The sequence below is a fragment of the Pogona vitticeps genome, chromosome 5, assembly GCF_051106095.1.
Source record: "Pogona vitticeps strain Pit_001003342236 chromosome 5, PviZW2.1, whole genome shotgun sequence".
NCBI classification, from domain to species: Eukaryota; Metazoa; Chordata; class Lepidosauria; order Squamata; family Agamidae; genus Pogona; species Pogona vitticeps.
The window spans coordinates 15,948,039-15,965,197 of record NC_135787.1 but is presented as its reverse complement, the minus strand read 5'-3'; the positions used below and the strand labels follow the sequence as shown (position 1 = coordinate 15,965,197).

General features: G+C 39.8%; 1 protein-coding gene across 4 annotated transcripts in view; it reads right to left on the bottom strand.

Annotated features, from left to right (window-relative positions):
- Positions 1-17,159, bottom strand: part of CCSER1 (coiled-coil serine rich protein 1) — an 833,168-nt gene that overhangs the window by 426,893 nt on the left and 389,116 nt on the right. For all 4 annotated transcript variants that reach the window (XR_013545785.1, XM_073001955.2, XM_073001958.2 and 1 more), the window contains exon 7: positions 6,144-6,221. Coding sequence is in view for 3 of the 4 variants with exons in the window: in XM_073001955.2 (XP_072858056.2) it covers positions 6,144-6,221 (78 nt within the window). In the remaining variant the exon portion in view is untranslated. The remainder of the gene's footprint in view (positions 1-6,143; positions 6,222-17,159) is intronic.

The following is a 17,159-nucleotide window of genomic DNA, read 5'->3' as shown; positions in this document are numbered from 1 at the left end:
TCCTCAGGCAATGGCTTTGTTGACTGTGTACATATGAAAGTTGTAGTTCAAGAAAAGTAACTTTCCAAACTTTGCTTGTGACATGAAAAAAAGATGAAGATAACTCTTTCATTTCTGTTTGGAAAGTTGCTAGTGTTGATGACACACAAACTATATAACACATTTTCCTAATCGATTTTCTTAGTTTTTCCATACTATTTGCAATCACAGAGGTCACTGTTTATTCATTTAGTTAAAAAATAAAAATAAATAAAGCCCAGATGGCATCTCTTGCCATGGACTGGGGATAACATGGCCTCTGAGAGCTTCCATCAGTTCTTGACTGCTCAGACTACCTATTAAAAAGCAAAAATGAAAAAAAAAAACACCTCATATCAAAAGCCTGAAGGGCCCTCTATAGATGGCAGCTGGCTAGGGTGCAGAACAAGGATATAATGAGTTGCTAGGGAAATGGCACAGCAGGAGGCACAGCGGTAATTTTAATTCCAAATTTCCCATGATTACATCCTCTGGCTGAACATGCAGGAGCAACAGCTTTTATGCAGCCTCAAATGCAGGGATAGACAGCATGACTTCTTGTCCCTCTCTACCTCAAGTACACATTTGCTTTGTGGTTTTGTACCAGAAGCAAGTAACAGAATCCACCTCCATTCAAACCACCTCTTTCTTCTTCATTTTAAAAGGGGAAAGGCAATTTGCATTAACTTGCAGATAGACCTGGGCACCAACACACACAACAGGGACCAGCGTTGGCAGACGGGACACATCTAGATCCCTAAAACAATTTGATCTGATCTGCTATCAGTTTTCAAGCAGAACATCTTTTCTTTAAAAAAAACAGGAGCAGTTTCACTCATAAGGAAGAGGCAGACCATGTAGAGGAGATAGTCCACATTTTAATGTTATCTTTTTTTCTGTACTCTATGAAACACATACTGCTTGACCGTGAAATCTTGACTGTAAACCCAGACCATCTATAAAGAGGTCAGTTTATGAAAGTAATGATGTATACAGTACCTATTACTATTACACACAGTGTGTGTGTGTGTGTGTGTGTGTGTGTGTGTGTGTGTGTGTGTGTGTGTGTGTGTGTGTGTGTGTGTGTGTGTGTGTGTAAAAAAACGTGTGCTTTAATGTCAGCCCCTGTCAGGGAGAAACAATGGGGAATCAAACTCCCAACCTCCTGCTCCACAACCAGATGCCTAAACCACTGTGCTGTAGGTACTGTGTACGGTGCTATTGTGATTTGCTCATTTTCTGAGAGGACTTCTGTGAGCTACCAAGCTGTGGCAGGTGATATTTCCTACTGTTTTCCTGCTATTTGGTGTGTCACTTCAGTTTATTCGAAACTCACCTGAGGCAAGCCCATGTGATGTGGTGGATACAATGTTAGACATGGGTTCAAAGTCCCCGCTTGGCCACAACAACTCATTGGGATTGGCAACAGTGAGCCCCTTCTTGAACATCTCATTTCAAATATCCCAAATATGAAGGGTGAAAAAGGTTCAGAGCTTAGAATATTACCTTTTTTAAAATAACTTGTTGCATTACACATTATTCCCTCAACCAGATTGCTATTATTCTTACTTTTATTGCACAACTAATTCATTATATTACACATCATTAATATGTTGCATTATGATTATCAAGAGACTTAGAGAATTAAAGGGAAATACAGTACTCTCTGGTGGCTAATTTTGATATTGCACCTTACCAACAGTTATATAAATAATTTTTTTTTTAAAAAATGAAACCAAGGAATACTTCCTGAAAAATTCCTGTCAAGCTGTCAGTGGTTTAGGTATCTGGCTGTGGAGTCAGAGGTTGGGAGTTTGATTCCCCACTGTGCCTCCTTGACAGACTCTGGAGTCGATGATCCATAGGATTCCTTCCAGCTATGAAGTTCTAAGATTCTAAAAATTCTTACTAAGTAACTGTTAAAATTAAGTGTTTTAAAGTAACTGAGTCTTCATGTTCTTCCCGAAAAATTATGTTGTAATTACTTACTGCATTATTTGGTGCCACAATATTTACAGATAACTACCCTACCTGTAATCAGTTAATTTCCAAGTTCTAGTGAGACTAAAGAGGCAGAGGCAGAAGAAACGACTGTGTTTAATCTGTGCAAAATGGACAGAATAAGATATAAAAGGAAGACAAATACTGTGCAAATAGCACTCTCTGTCCATCTTTGGAAGAGAAGGAGAAAGGTATTATAAAATCCATTACTTAACCTGTTCCATAAATTGCTCTGTCTATCTATCTGTCTGTCTACTGTCAATTTTGACTTATTTCAGATTTATTAGCAAATGATGGTGTAGCAAAAAACTATAGAGGCTCTGTCCGTAGGCACTATTTCTTAGTGGCAGAGCTTTTCTGAGCAATGCACGAGTGAATCAAATTAAAAATCCAAACCTTTCTGTTCCAAATTATGGGAGCAGGAGGTGGGAAGTATTACAGTTGTGTTGGACGGAGTAACACATTTCATGTCATCAGAAACCTATATTAGAGACTGACAATATTTGGAAAGGGTTATTGCATATAAAACCAGTCACTCACATTACTGCTGAAACAATATTGTTCTCTCCTGGAGCAAGTCAGGAAGCAATAACACAAACAGTTGCATTTGATATTGCTTCTATTTCTTTTTAATAGCACTGTCTTGAAGATACAGCAGTTTCTCCCTGGGGCCTGAGCTCAACGTTTACATGAGTTCCACAGGAAAATAGAGGATGTTACTTTAAAAGGCAGTCAAAAATCTTTCTTTTTCTTTATTTGTATCAGAATAAAGAAGCTATTGTAGTCAGAGAAAAAATGTGCCTGCTTTTATTATTTAAAATCCTGTGTTCTTGTCTAGACGATGTGGCAGCATGTCCATGTATAGCCACCAGCTCCCTTTGTGGACCTATTGTGTGCACGCCACTGGATTTCTAAAATGAGCTCCCCCAAGACTTAATACAGTTATAGTAATAAATTGAGGGCACAGTCTGCAGGAACCTTGCCAAAGCTAAAAAGACCCATAACTAGACAGCATTTGGAAAAGAGTTAGCACTAGCTGAGGCATTATATAAATTCCAGGTTTAAAAAGTAACTTTTCCAAGCCTTGTACAAAACAGACCCCTCCTTGCTGAACAGAAGAGAAAGCAGGGCAAGAAAGTGAAGCTGCTGCTGCTAACCTTTTTGTCAGTGTTGCTTAGAGGCGAGGCAAAGCAGATAAGACATTATTTGCCTTATCTATGCAAGGAAACAGAATTGATCTTGCTTGGGGTTTTAGCACAATCGCACCTGAAGAGTAGTCTGATGCTGGTGCTGCTCTGTGCTTGTTACATGCCATCAAGTCACATCCAACTTACGGTGACTCTAACAGGAGTTTCAAGGTACGTGCAATATCCTAGGAATATTTTTACCAGTACCATACCCTGGTGAGTTTCCGTGGATAAGTCTAGCCCATCACTATCCATTACACCACATTGGCTCTCATCTCTGTTACTGTTATGTGCCACCAAATCCCTTCCAACTTCTAGAACCCCCCAACAGGTTTGCATGCTCCAAGAGTGGTATTCCAGTGCCATCCAGCATATGAGTTTTCATGGCCAAACAAGGATCTTGAGTCCTAATTCAGAATTTTGTCCTTTACAACACTAACTCTCTTCTAAAGTCAGTGTCTCAGAAAGAATACAGGTTAGGTTTATTATATCTCTTCTCCATTCTATACAGGCCTTTTCACGTTTACATATGCGTTGCTATGGCAAGACACCTTTCTGACAAACCTCTAAATCAAACCAATTCTTCAAAAACCCTCCGGTTTATGAATAGGGCTGAACCAAAGACAGCTGGGATACTGCTGGAGTCCCTCTGTGCCAAAATATGATGAAGGGCTGTTTTGGACTTAATGAAATGGTGAGTAACAGTGTGAGTGAGTGCAGCACACACAACAGGGAAACATCTGCACACTTTTAACTTCTCAGGAAAACTAACTTTGTCATGCCCGCTCTGCAGAATGCAGACTGGAAAGCTATATTCAAATTTCCAAATCCTTGCTCTATAAACACGTTGCTGGCATGATTTACAACAGATGTCCCCTCCCCATTCAAAATAAAGAAAGGGAGCATGGGAGTTACCAAAGATAGTCACATTAAACCAAGCTCAAAACAATCCAAGTTGGACAGAGAAGAAAAACAGGGGGTGCAGAGGAATCAATTCAAGTTGAAATGTGGTGTTGGAGGTGTGCCTTACAGATGCTGAAGAATTACAGAAAGGCAAGTAGGTGGGTGCTCTATCAAGTCACGTCTGAGCTCTCACTAGAGAAAAATGAGTAAACTCGCGCTATCCTATTTTGCACATATAATGAGAATATAAAACTGGCTGGAAAAGACAATATTGCTGGGAAAAATGTTTGTGGGGTAATAGAAAAAGAAGGTGAAATAACGTGAGATAAATTGAGTCAATAAAGGAATACACATCTGTTAGTTTGTAAGACCTGAGCAGAATTTACTGGAAAAGATAATACAGTCGTGCCCCGCTTAACAATTGCCCCGCATTATGATGAATCCACTTTACGATGATATTTTTGCGATCGCAATTGCGATTGCAAAACGATGGTCTAAATGGGGGAATTTCACTTAGCGATGATCAGTTCCATGCTTCAGGAACCGATTTTCGCTTTACGGCGATCAAAAACAGCTTATCGTCGGGTTTTCAAAATGGCCACTGGGTGCTTAAACTGGCTCCCTGCTGTGCTTAGGGACGGATTCCTTGCTATACATGTACCAAAAATGGCCGCCGTATGGAGGATCTTCACTGGACGGTGAGTTTTTAGCCCACTGGAATGCACTGAGGGGTTTTCAATGCGTTTCAATGGGCTTTTTAATTTTGCTTTACAATGTTTTCGCTTAACAGCGATTTTCCTGGAACGGATTATCGTCGTTAAGCGAGGCACCACTGTACTGTTAGAAAAGGAGGAGCAATAGGAAGAGAGAATAATCTAACATGAGATGTAGTTGATTTGTGACATCTGAGCAGACCTGATAGGACGCTGACTCATATAGTCACCATAACTCAAAGTGGTTTGATGATACATGTCTTCAGAGTTTTTTAAAAAAAACAAAAATCAATTAAACAAATAAAAAATATTACCAAGCAATTGTATAGTGATGAGTAGGGGGGATTTCTACGGTCATTTCCCCCCCGCAGACTATGTTTGAACTTATAAGTGGATTTGGACTTGTTTATGAGTAACCTGGTGAGAAAGGCCAGATTACTCATAAACATGTTTAAACTTGTTGTGGGTTCAAGTATAGGTTGCAGAGAAAGTGTGATGTCTTAGGAACCCTCCCCCTGGTGATAAGATGGGTGGAATGGAGACTATGACAGAAGACTAGGATACATATAGGCACCAAAGCTCTGCTAACATTAAGTAAGACCATCCCAAGCCACAAAGCAAAAAAATAGTAATTTAACAGCTTGAATGAGTGAGTTCATGAATATTTATTATGCTGTCTTTTTAAAATATATTTTCAATATCTGTATTTTTAATTAAATATTCTTTTGGTGTCTTCAGTTTTACAACTGGACATAGAATCCTCTTGCAAGCATGATTCTGATATGCCTGGTTGTCCAGGAAGGAGTTAAAAAGTCACCTAAGAGTCAGCTAACTGCATTCTGATTGATAGGGTCAAAAGTTCAGATTGCTGGAACTGACTTTGCCTTTGAAAACCTATGCCAGGAGACTATTAGGTCTCAGAAATCTTGAGAGAATGCTTACTGAAACATCTCCCCATCCTCCCATAAATGCATACAGTTTCATTTCCCTGAAAAGCTCCTGTTGGCAGGTGTGTACCAAGCATGGTCAATCTTATGACAAAGTGGCTGTTTTTCCTTTTTGAAAGCATGTATTTTTAGTTTATATGAGCTGTTTTAAATCAAGGGACATTTGAGTTGCCTATTCATGAATGTAGGTGCAGTTTCCCTTTTAACAGGTTTTAAAGTTCATAACTGCTCCCATTTCTAGAATTGTCTTATGGAGTGCTGATTGGCTCTGCCAGTACAAGAAAACTGCTGCACTCTCATGTAGCAATAATACACTCTCATGCAGTAATTATAATACAACACAAAGCTCTGACTGCACAACAAAACATCTTTACCTTGAATGACAATGGTTCTTCAGTAAGTGGACTAACTGGAAGGGAGTGGGTACTGCTGGCAGGACTCATATCGGTGCTCTAAAAGAAAAATAAAGTAAAACTTAGATTAGTTCTGGGCATTACTGAACTACGTGATTTATTTTCATTGATTTGAATATAGAACACACGTATTAAATAATATGTTTCATATTGTCACTGATGTATTAGAAAAGAGTTAAAAACAGATTTTGCTGTGAGTCTTCTCAGCACAGGGATAAAGTGACACAGGATGTAACCACAAAGCTGGAAAGGTGTGCATCTGATCACACTGTAAAGTGCTGCTTTGCAGTGATCAATCTCCCTTAAAGCGACCTTTCCATCTGTTGGGGAATCACTGGCCCTAAATTGGATCAAAATGGTGGGGTTGGGCTGGAGTGCTACTGCCCATATATCATGTGATCACTTGGAAATGGATCATACTTGGCCACTCCACAAGTGGTCCAAGAGTGTGATCTATTTCTCCCATTTGATCGCACCCAAAGATCTGTCTACTATAACTGAGAGAAAAACAGGTACCGGTAAGCTATAAAAACTACAATTGACACAAGCAGGTTATTTTTATTTATTTATTTATTTATTTATTTATTTATTTATTTATTTATTTATTTATTTATTTATTTATTTATTTATTTATTTATTTGTTTGTTTGTTTGTTTGTTTGTTTGTTTGTTTGTTTGTTTGTTTGTTTGTTTGATTGTTTGATTGATTTATACCCTGCCCATCTGGCCTAAAAGGCCACTCTAGGCAGCTTCCAATGAATATAAACAATAAAATAACACAAAGAGTTAGATAAATCATAATTATAACATGCAGAACAAACAGAACAAAAATAAATAAGGGAGAACAAGAGAAATTCAAGTGTTAGCTGGAGGGAAGGCCTGAATGTATAGCCATGTTTTTAGTTGACTCAGGAGGGAGATTGTTCCAGAGGCGAGGAGCCACCGCCGAGAAGGCCCAGTTTCGTGTCTTTTCCTTCCGGGCCTCTCTCGGCGTCAGGCTCCTCAGCCTCACCTCCTGGCTTGCACGAGTGACACCGGTAGAGCTTGGTGGGAGCAAACGTTAACTGTTACAATGTTTCTTGGTGTGTTCTAATAAATACTTTCTCTAGCACTTCCACAAGATAATGAAGAAGACATTCAAAGCAAAATACAGATAAATAGACATGCCATAAAGACCCTTAACGATCCCAGTGGGAACAATTATTAACTACGGAATACAATACAACACAAAAGCTGTGGTCAAAGAAGATCGGTTTCTTTGTTGGACTGTAACAGATGAACCCAAGGGAAATGTAATGTCATGTTTTTCAGGACTTTGAAAACTTCTATTTGGCCATTTTAAATAGAAAAAAAATATGAACTGTTAAAGCAAGTATCGCTAGAAAGGAGAAAACAAGAGTAACTGGTTTTGGATTGCACTTGAATCCAAACTCAAAGATATGCCAGGTTTGGAATGGCAGAAGCTGCCCTTGTGCTGGCACAGCTGCTCTTTTGCTGGTACAGCCACCCTTGCACCGGCACAGTCCCCTTGTGCTGTTTGATTCCAAGGATCTGCTTGTAGAAGGATCAGCTGACACAATTTCCATGCTGGTTTAAATCAGTCAGAAGAACAGTCAAAAAAAGAGGTGGGGGGAAGAACAGGCAGGAGCTGAATTATGATAAACCTGCTTAGCCCAAAGTTATGGCCACTACGCTAAAACAAATTTAGGGTATGTAAAGGTAAAGGTTCCCCTTGACATTTAGTCCAGACGTATCCGACTCTAGGGACTGGTGCTCGTCCCAGTTTCCAAGCCGTAGAGCCAGCGTTTGTCCGTAGACAGTTTCCGTGGTCATGTGGCCAGCGCAACTAGACATGGAATGCCGTTACCTTCTCGCCAAGGTGGTACCTATTTATCTACTCACATTTTTACATGTTTTCGAACTGCTAGGTTGGCAGGAGCTGGGACAAGCGACAGGAGCTCACTCCGCCGCGTGGCTTCGATCTTGAGACTGCTGGTCTTCTGACCATGCAGCACAGAGACTTCTGTAGTTTATCCCATAGCACCACCACGTCCCATGTTTAGAGTACCCATAAGTAATCGGAGTCCTAGATCCATCCTCTGTTCTAGCCGGTCTGAAAAGACTGATGTTACAGTGCAGCTGAAACCATCAAGCAATCTTAACACTTCTTCATCATTATTCAAAACCCATCCACACTCACATGACAGAGTGCCTGGCATGGAATTGTATCATCTCTGGTCTCATGGAAAATACACTGTGTATATGGAAAGATTTCCTCAAAGTGTTGAGGAAATACCACTGTGCACGATAGAAGATACTCTATACGACAACTCAGCAAACACAGAAAAACACACAACATCTCAAAGTGCATAGTTTGACCCTCACAGGAATGAAGCAGCCAGCAAAACACTCAGAAAAGCTGAGGTAAGAAAATGCTGAAACTTCACCGCTGAAATGACCTGGTTGGGTTTCAGAATAGCTTCAGAAGGCCTAATGTCAGCCATCTTGGATAGATAGGATCACACCCTTAAACTTTGATGGAGGATTATGACAAACGTTCTGTAGATGCTCTTGTAAAATTAGCAGTCATTGATGAACAGACTTGCACACTACGTGATTCACCCAGATAGATAGAGTCCAAGAGTATACAAAGTGCAGCCTTCCAAATGTTTTGGGGCCATAATTCCCAGAAGCCCTAAGTAGCAGAGGTAGCAGATGAGCAATTCTGCAAGTTGACGTCCAAAATTATCTCAGCTGCACAACTGTAGACCACCCATCATAAATGGTAGCCCATGAGGATGCGCAATAAACTCCGGGTTTTTTTGCCTGTCTGAGATAGCACAGCAGAATAGGTTTCCATATGGGAAGAAACAAAGTCTTGTCATTCGTTAATGAGCAAAGGATGGAATAGGAATACAGATGTAAATCAAAGAAATGCAACAAAATCAAGAGCAAGTTTTTCAAGACATTTTCATGTCCCTAATAATGACTGAAGTCCCTTTGATTTCAAAATATGTGTCTAGTCCACATTATCTACACAACAATTATCTAGTATATAAAGTGTGGAAATCAGCACACATAGGTCTATCATGTATATCTGGTCAAAACTGTTTTAAATTCTGTAGTATTTCTAAACACACAGTAGGAAACCCTTATCCACAGGATCAGTATCCCCTGACTCACTTATCCACAGTCTGAAAATATTTAAAATATTAAAAGAAAAATCCATATAATCTCTCTCTGTGTGTGTGTGTGTGTGTGTGTGTGTGTGTGAAATGATGAAGTTATCACTAGAGATGTCCACTAGAGGGAGCCAGAGACCATGCTACGTATGGCATTCACTAGAGAAATAATTTCTATGATGTCATACCAGAACATGCTACTAGATGGAGCCAGAGACCATGCTATGCATAGTGTTTCCTATTAAAATAGTGTTCCATGCTTTTCAACATCTGGGGGGGGGCTTAGAGCCTATCCCCCTGGATACAGGGGACTTAGTGTACCAGCAGCTCCCCAATCTGTAAAAATGTAAACTGTTCATGAAAATTGATAATGCCTTACTTCAACCTGTACAACCTGGATTGTTGAAACTGGGAAGTTCTTTAACTGTAACTTAAAATGTGTACAGTTATTTGGAAAATGAGGGCCCAAGAAAGGGCTAATTCTGTTTGCAGAAACTGCTTTTCAGCAAGAGCATGCAGTGCTATGATAGCCACCAAACTCTTAACTCCCCTCAAGATTGCTATCAAAATTTATTGACCTGAGAAGTTAACACTGGCAGAAAATCTCTTCAGTGGGTATTAGAAGCACAAGAACAAATAAATCATGATAAATAAAGAAAGGAAAGAACAATCTGTGCATTTTATAGCTATTTAAAGGTGGGGGAGTGAATCTCCAACTTATTTTCAGGGAGATTGCTTCTACCATTAAACTGAGCGTAAGTTCACATAGCCTATGAGTAGAATACAGTTAACAAAATTGTATATGACTGACTAAATATTTCAGTAGTTGGACACTTCATATTTGAAGACCAGTAAAAGAGTGAAATTTAATTCACTGGCATTGTTGTGACATATTTTAGCTTAACGCTTGGCTGTAAACTCTCCTCCCATTTACAGACAGTGAAGATTATGTGGATGAAATTTTGGCAATATTCATGGATAAAATGAATTAGGGAGGTGGACTATTCCCCAGTGTTCTGCCAGACTCCATCAGTTCTTGGTCATCATATCCCCTTAAAATGTTACACAGAAAAAGGCATTTGTCTGGACCAATTTAACGACACGCTTCCTGCCCAGCACCAACTTACTGTTCCAAATGTAAGGAATTCCACAGAATAAATATTGACAGTTAAACTGCATGTTACTTTGGAGATCTAGCTCTTTTTTTCTTACTCCAAAATTGTTGTTGTTGTTTAGTCGTTTAGTCCACTGGTTCTTAACCTTTGTTACTCAGAAGTTTTTGGACTGCAACTCCCAGAAGCCTTCACCATCAGCTCTGCTGGCTGCGGTTTCTGGGAGTTGTAGTTCAAAAACACCTGAGTAACAAAGGTTAAGAACCATTGGTTTAGTTGTGTCCGACTCTTTGTGACCCCATGGGCCAAAGCACACCAGGCCCTCCTGTCTTCCACTGCCTCCCGGAGTTGGGTCAAATTCATGATGGTAGCTTCAATGACGCTGTCCAACCATCTCGTCCTCTGTCGTCCCCTTCTCCTCCTGCCTTCACACTTTCCCAACATCAGGATCTTTTCCAGGGAGTCTTCTCTTCTCATGAGATGGCCCAAGTATTGGAGTCTCAGCTTCAGGATCTGTCCTTCCAGTGAGCACTCAGGGATGATTTCCTTTAGAATGGATAAGTTTGTTCTCCTTGCAGTCCAGGGGACTCTCAAGAGCCTCCTCCAGCACCACAATTCAAAAGCATCAATTCTTTGGTGGTCAGCTTTCTTTATGGTCCAGCTCTCACTTCCATACATCACTAGGGACCCCTTATCTAGAGTGTGATCTACTGTGTGGGCACAGAGATGCTTTCATCCTCTGCTATTCTGCCAGACTGCCCCTTATGCACCTCAAATCTGTATTTCTCCATTGCCATTGATTGGTTTCAATGGATTGTTCCAGCAAAACAATTTGCAGACCCTTCTCCTGCAGGTTGAACCAGAACCACAAATTTAAGCCAAAATTGTAGGCATAGACTTTGTTTAATGATGGCTCACAATGGCAATGAATTAGAAATAAACAAATACAAAAGCATGTGAATCTCTAAACGTAGCACATGTGTATGTATTGGCTATTGTTGGTATGTGCAATCAAGTGAGAAGCGACTTGTAACAACCTCAATAGGGCTTTCAAAGTAAGTGAGATATCTGAGGAGTGGTTTCACCGGTTCCGCACCTCCAATGAGTTTCCATGCCTGAGTGGAGATTTGAACCCAGGCATCCTTCTTGTTCATCACTCTGTCTGCTACATGATGCTGGCTAATCTGAATGCATTGTCTACTAAAACATTAAACAACAGTTTCTATTTATTCATCTTCCACCTTGTTATTCATACCATATGTAAGCATCTTGTATAAAATGATGCCAATATACAAATGGCAGGGTGCCAACCATACTTTGGAACAACAACTCCTCCTTGAATGCCAGAGTCAAATAGCCTGTGCAGATGTCCAACATGCTTATGTTCCCTGAGAACAAATGCAAGGAGCAGGATATTCAGACTTGAAGCTGCTGCAGCTAAGTAAGTTTAAATGACCTGTCAAAAGTGGTTCTACACTGAAAGCACAAAGGCCCTTTGGAGAGGAGATGAAGCAGTGAGAATAATTGCAGTCACAACATTTAAGGCGTGCAAAACGGCTTGTTAAAAGCTTTAGTGAGATATGTGGCAACCCAAGAAAATTAATTCTTCCCTGAAATACAGCTTCTGAAAAACAAAGTGTAACCTCTATGCCACGTCTCCTTCTTGACTTAAAGGAAGATACATTACTTTTGACATTCAGAAATATTGAGGAAGTCAATCTTCCTACTTCAAAGAGAAAAGGAAGGAATGTGTATTTTATACTGTGTGTTTAATGCATGTACATGTACAATATGCAAGAAGATACAGGAACAGAAATAAGAACCATATGTTCCTAATAAACCTGCCTTTGGAGATAATGCGGTATATTAAAGGCACACAAATTTTGCATAAGCCTTCATGGACTGTAGTCTACTTTTTCAGACGCCAGAAGCTTTTGTGGGCTGTTGTGGAGGAGTTCCTTCACACAATTTTTCTCCAGCACCCTAACAGATGAATGAGATGCTGCCATCCCTCAAAATCCTGGGGTTGTGCAGGTGTGAGACAACTTACTCACTTCACATTGCTTGCCTGCATTTTGATGTATGTCACAACATTTATGCTGGTGGCTTTTGGCTAACGCGGTCAAAAATCACAACTAATGTGCACTTTGCATGCCCTGTGCAGTAGAGTCCTGCTCAGTTGAAGACCTGACACTGGGGCATAAATGAAAACAGCCCAAAGGCACGTCTAATTATTATTGGGATTTAGGAATGGCCCCAAGCAGCACAGAGCAGTCTTTTGCATCTCCCCTAAAACAGACACCAAATCAATCTTCTTTGGCGAAAAATGAATCAAACTCTGCCCTGGCCCTATAAATAATTTAAGGAAACCAACTAGAGGGAGACCCTGTTTGTGAAATGATAATTATACTTGGAACTCTTGATGCAAACTAATCACCTAATGTTAAGCACAGCAGAAACTAAACACTAAACACAGGTGCGTTGTCAAGACTGTATGTCTCAGGCATTTGTTCTGGGAGCAAACTTGTAGTTTCAGGTACACTGCGCTGAAAATAACATAACAAAGAGCAGCAGGAAGCTAACCAGACTCTAATTTACATTGCTTATACATTATTATTGATAGACTAAATATATGATTTCCCAATTTGGGGGGAAAGTGACTGATGCATTTTTAATAAGCATAATCAGTTATTCAGAGACACCTCTGGATTGCAGTGAAACAGTGTTATGTTTAGAAGCCAATAATGACAGATAGGATTAATATGAGAAGCCATGGATGTCGTTTGTTGCCATATGCTCAGCAAACCCATGCATTTTCACTCTAAAATACGATTATGCCTAGATAATCAATTGAGCTATTTATATGTCTTCATGGTCAACCCAATTAACATTTAATTAGGTCAGACTACATGACATAGTAGCCCTATATTTATAGGAAATACATAAACAGACTTATTGCGGGTGGGTGATATATTACAAACATTGGCAAGCGCTTTCCGAAAATGATAGCTAAGTCAGAATGTGACAGATTTTTAAGTCTTTAATTTGTGCAAGTGACCGCAAAGAAACAGATTATTGCTAAGCTCTGAAGCCCTAGTAATGAACAGAAGGGCCCCATGCCCTCCATCATTGTCGTCATTTTAGAACTGCATAGCTGGAAGGGACCCTATGGATCATTGAGCCAAGCCCATGTCAAGGAGACACTGTGACGAATCAAACTCTCAATTTCTGATTCCGCAGCCAGATATTTAAATCACTGAGCTATCCAGAGTTCTTAGAGCAATGGTCCCCAACCTTTTTCAAACCACGGACCAGTTCGGGGTGTGTGTGTCATCCATGCATGCATAGGTGGGGTATCCTTGGAAGAATTAGAAACGGTGGTACCAATGGAGCTCCACATTCTCCACAAATGCCTGGTCTCCGTCCTTTTCCACTCAGTGCGCATGTGCAGGAAAAGCCGGGAAGCTCACGAGCTTCCTTGGGAAGGAAATAGGAAAAAGCTAAGCAATTCCTCTCTAGCGGGTGGAGGGTTTGGGGGCAGCACCATGGTTTGTGTTCCTCCTTATGGGCACGAAATAACTTTCCTGATTGGCTCATTCATTTGTTTCAGTGAATAAAGTCTTCACCACCCACTCCCGCTCTTTTTTTGTAATGAGTGGGAGTGGGAGAAGAAGACTCTACTCACTGAAAGTAGAGTCTACTTCACTTGGCGAGAAGCTGGATATTTAGCATGGCGTGGTGGAAGGGACAATAAATAATATTCTCCTGCTTGGCGCTCCTGTGTCCCCACGGCCCAACTCATGTGTCTCCGCAGCCCGGTGTCAGTCCGGGGGTTGGGGGACCCGTCTCTTAGAAGATACTACCCAGTTCAAGGGTGTCTTCCATTCAAGGGGCTGTCCAGTCCACTGACTGAAAGATGAAAGAACCAGGAGGAGAGAGACCAAAGTCCTTATAGTTCCCTAACCACAATTAACAGCACTTGGACAGGTACACAAATCACATGGTCAGAGTGGCATTTGCTCAAGTGGGATGAATTCTATTTCTCTTTAAATTACAAAAATAATTTTTATCTTTGCATATTTTTTACCTGTACATATAAGTTAATCTATGCAATTTCGGTTAGGTCACTGTCCCCTTTTGTTCTCCTATTTGGTATTGTACAGTATGGCCTCTTGTTGGTTGATATGTAAGCGGCCATCATAGTACTCAACACATTCTGTGACCCTGACTTAAAACTTTAGGGTTCAGAGTAAATGAATAAATACCATATTTTTCCATGTATAAGACTATACTTTTGTCAAAAATCTTTAGACTAAAAATTGAGGGTGGTCTTATACACGGAAGTAAGATGAGGAGAGAATAAAAACAAGTGGAGGGAAAAGCAGGGATCAAAGTGATCCTGCAGGGCTTTGATCCCTGCTTTCCCTTCCACTTTGTAAACCCCACTTAGATTTCTTAATTTTGGGTTAGAAAAGTGGGGGGTGTCTTATACATGGGGATGTCTTATACACAAAAAATTACGATATTTTAGGTTATACCAGCATTTTAAACTGGTACAGGAATTCTGAGCCAAGATATTAAGAGATATAAGTTACACTAGTCTGACATTTTTCCTGAGATCTTACACAGCACATTACCAATAATAATAATAATTTATAAATCTGCATTAACACAATCTGTTGCATTTGAAAGTCTTTTTGTACTATTTTTTCAAGTATTGGAACAACTTAACAACTTGAAATTGTGAATCAACCTCAAATGTGTTGGAAAGTATTTATAGTCACAGTCTACACAGTGAAGATAATTTAGGACAAAACAATTAGCTGTTTTCTTCCAGCAATTAGCTCTGAAGTCACACCATAATGAAGAATTCTTCAAACTTCAAAATAAATCCCTGAAAAGCATATTTATCAGTGCCTTGCAAACTGTATAGCTTGCATTTTCTGTAAGTAATTTTCCCATACCCCTCCACCACCTAAAAAAAAACTCATTATAAAAAACTAAGGGAATAAAAAGAGCCTTTTCTCTGATAGTCAATCAAAAAAAGAAAGAAAGAAAACATCCTTAACAAACTGTTTTGAAATCTAATGAGGAATAATATGGGTTTTGAGGCTCTCTAAACATGCATTTAGAAGTGTCTATATTGCATTTATTGTCTGCCACTAGAATGATTATTCATTAGAAGAATGTATCGTATGACAAAAAAGACTTGTCTATGTATTAAGGCAACTACAGCCTAAAGTAGCTCTCCTTTCATAGAATCATAGAAAACTGAAGTTGGAAGGGGCCTATACAAGGTCATCAAGTCCAACACCTTGCTCAATGCAGGAATACAATCAAAGCATATCTGCCAGGTGATTATCTAGGTTTTTCTTGAATGCCTCCAGTGTTGGAGCACTCACCAACTCCTCTGTATGACAACCTTTAAAATATTTGAAAGGTGCTATTGTATTACCCCTCACTCTTCTTTTCTCACTCGTTTTTAAAACATGTCCAGTTCTTTCAACCTTTCCTCATAGAGCTTGGTTTCCACCCCCCTGATCATCCTTGTCACCCTCCTCTGAACTTGTTCCAATTTATTAGCATCCTTCTTGAAGTGTGGGGTTCAGAACTGGACACAATACTCAAGGTGAGGCCTAACCAGTGCTGAATGGAGGGGAACTAGCACCTCGTGGGATTTGGAAACTATACTTCTATTAATGTAGTCTAAAATAGCATTAGCCTTTTTTATAGCCACACTGCACTGTTGGCTCATACTTAGCTTGTGATCTATAGCAATTCCAAGATGCTTCTCGCTCTTAGTTTTGCTGAGCCAGGTACCCCCCCCCCCCCATCTTGTAACTGTGCAATTGGTTTCTTTTTCCGAGGTGCAGTACTTTGCACTTATCCCTGTTGAATTTCATTCTGTTGCTTTTGGCCCAATGCTCCATCCTATCAAGATCATTTTGAACTTTGTTTCTGTCTTCTAGGGTAGTAGCTATTCCGCCCAATTATTTAAAACTAACTTTTAAATACTCATGTCAATGTGAAATATGAGAGCCATGACGGACCGCTGGAGAGGACTTGCTTTCTTTATACCTTTAAAAAGGGCTCGCAGTATTTTGAATGGATTTGAGCCATAAATCTCAGGATGCCACAGTCTGGCAAAACAACTAAGATTATAATTGTACTCTACTTAATAAATATGTCTTTGTGTACTAGATCAGAATTTCAGCACCTAGATTCATCACTTCACAAAACTAACATTAATTTGCCAATAACAATAAACTGAGAGAAATTGTTTAGCTGGAGTCAGGCGTTATAATTCCAATTTGTTCAGCAAATATTTCAAATGTGAAGCTTACTCAGCTGAACCCATTTGTAAACGGGTTACAAGAACATAGCCACTTACTTATCAAATGTCAATCTCCATCCTGAGCACTATTTTTAGAGGGAAGTTAGGGTATTATTTTAGACTCAATGCACACCTCAAACACCACAAGATAATCAGCTCCATAGCAAAAAAATAATACTATCCCAGACTTCTAAACATGATGAGAAACACTAGCACACAGCTGCCCACCATCCATCTCCACCAAAAGAATTCTGCATGGAATCCTTCTAAAGGTGAAAACAAGGAGTTGGATTCCTATATTGAATTCTTTCATCACTATGCCCAAGGTGAAATAATTAACGAGATACATA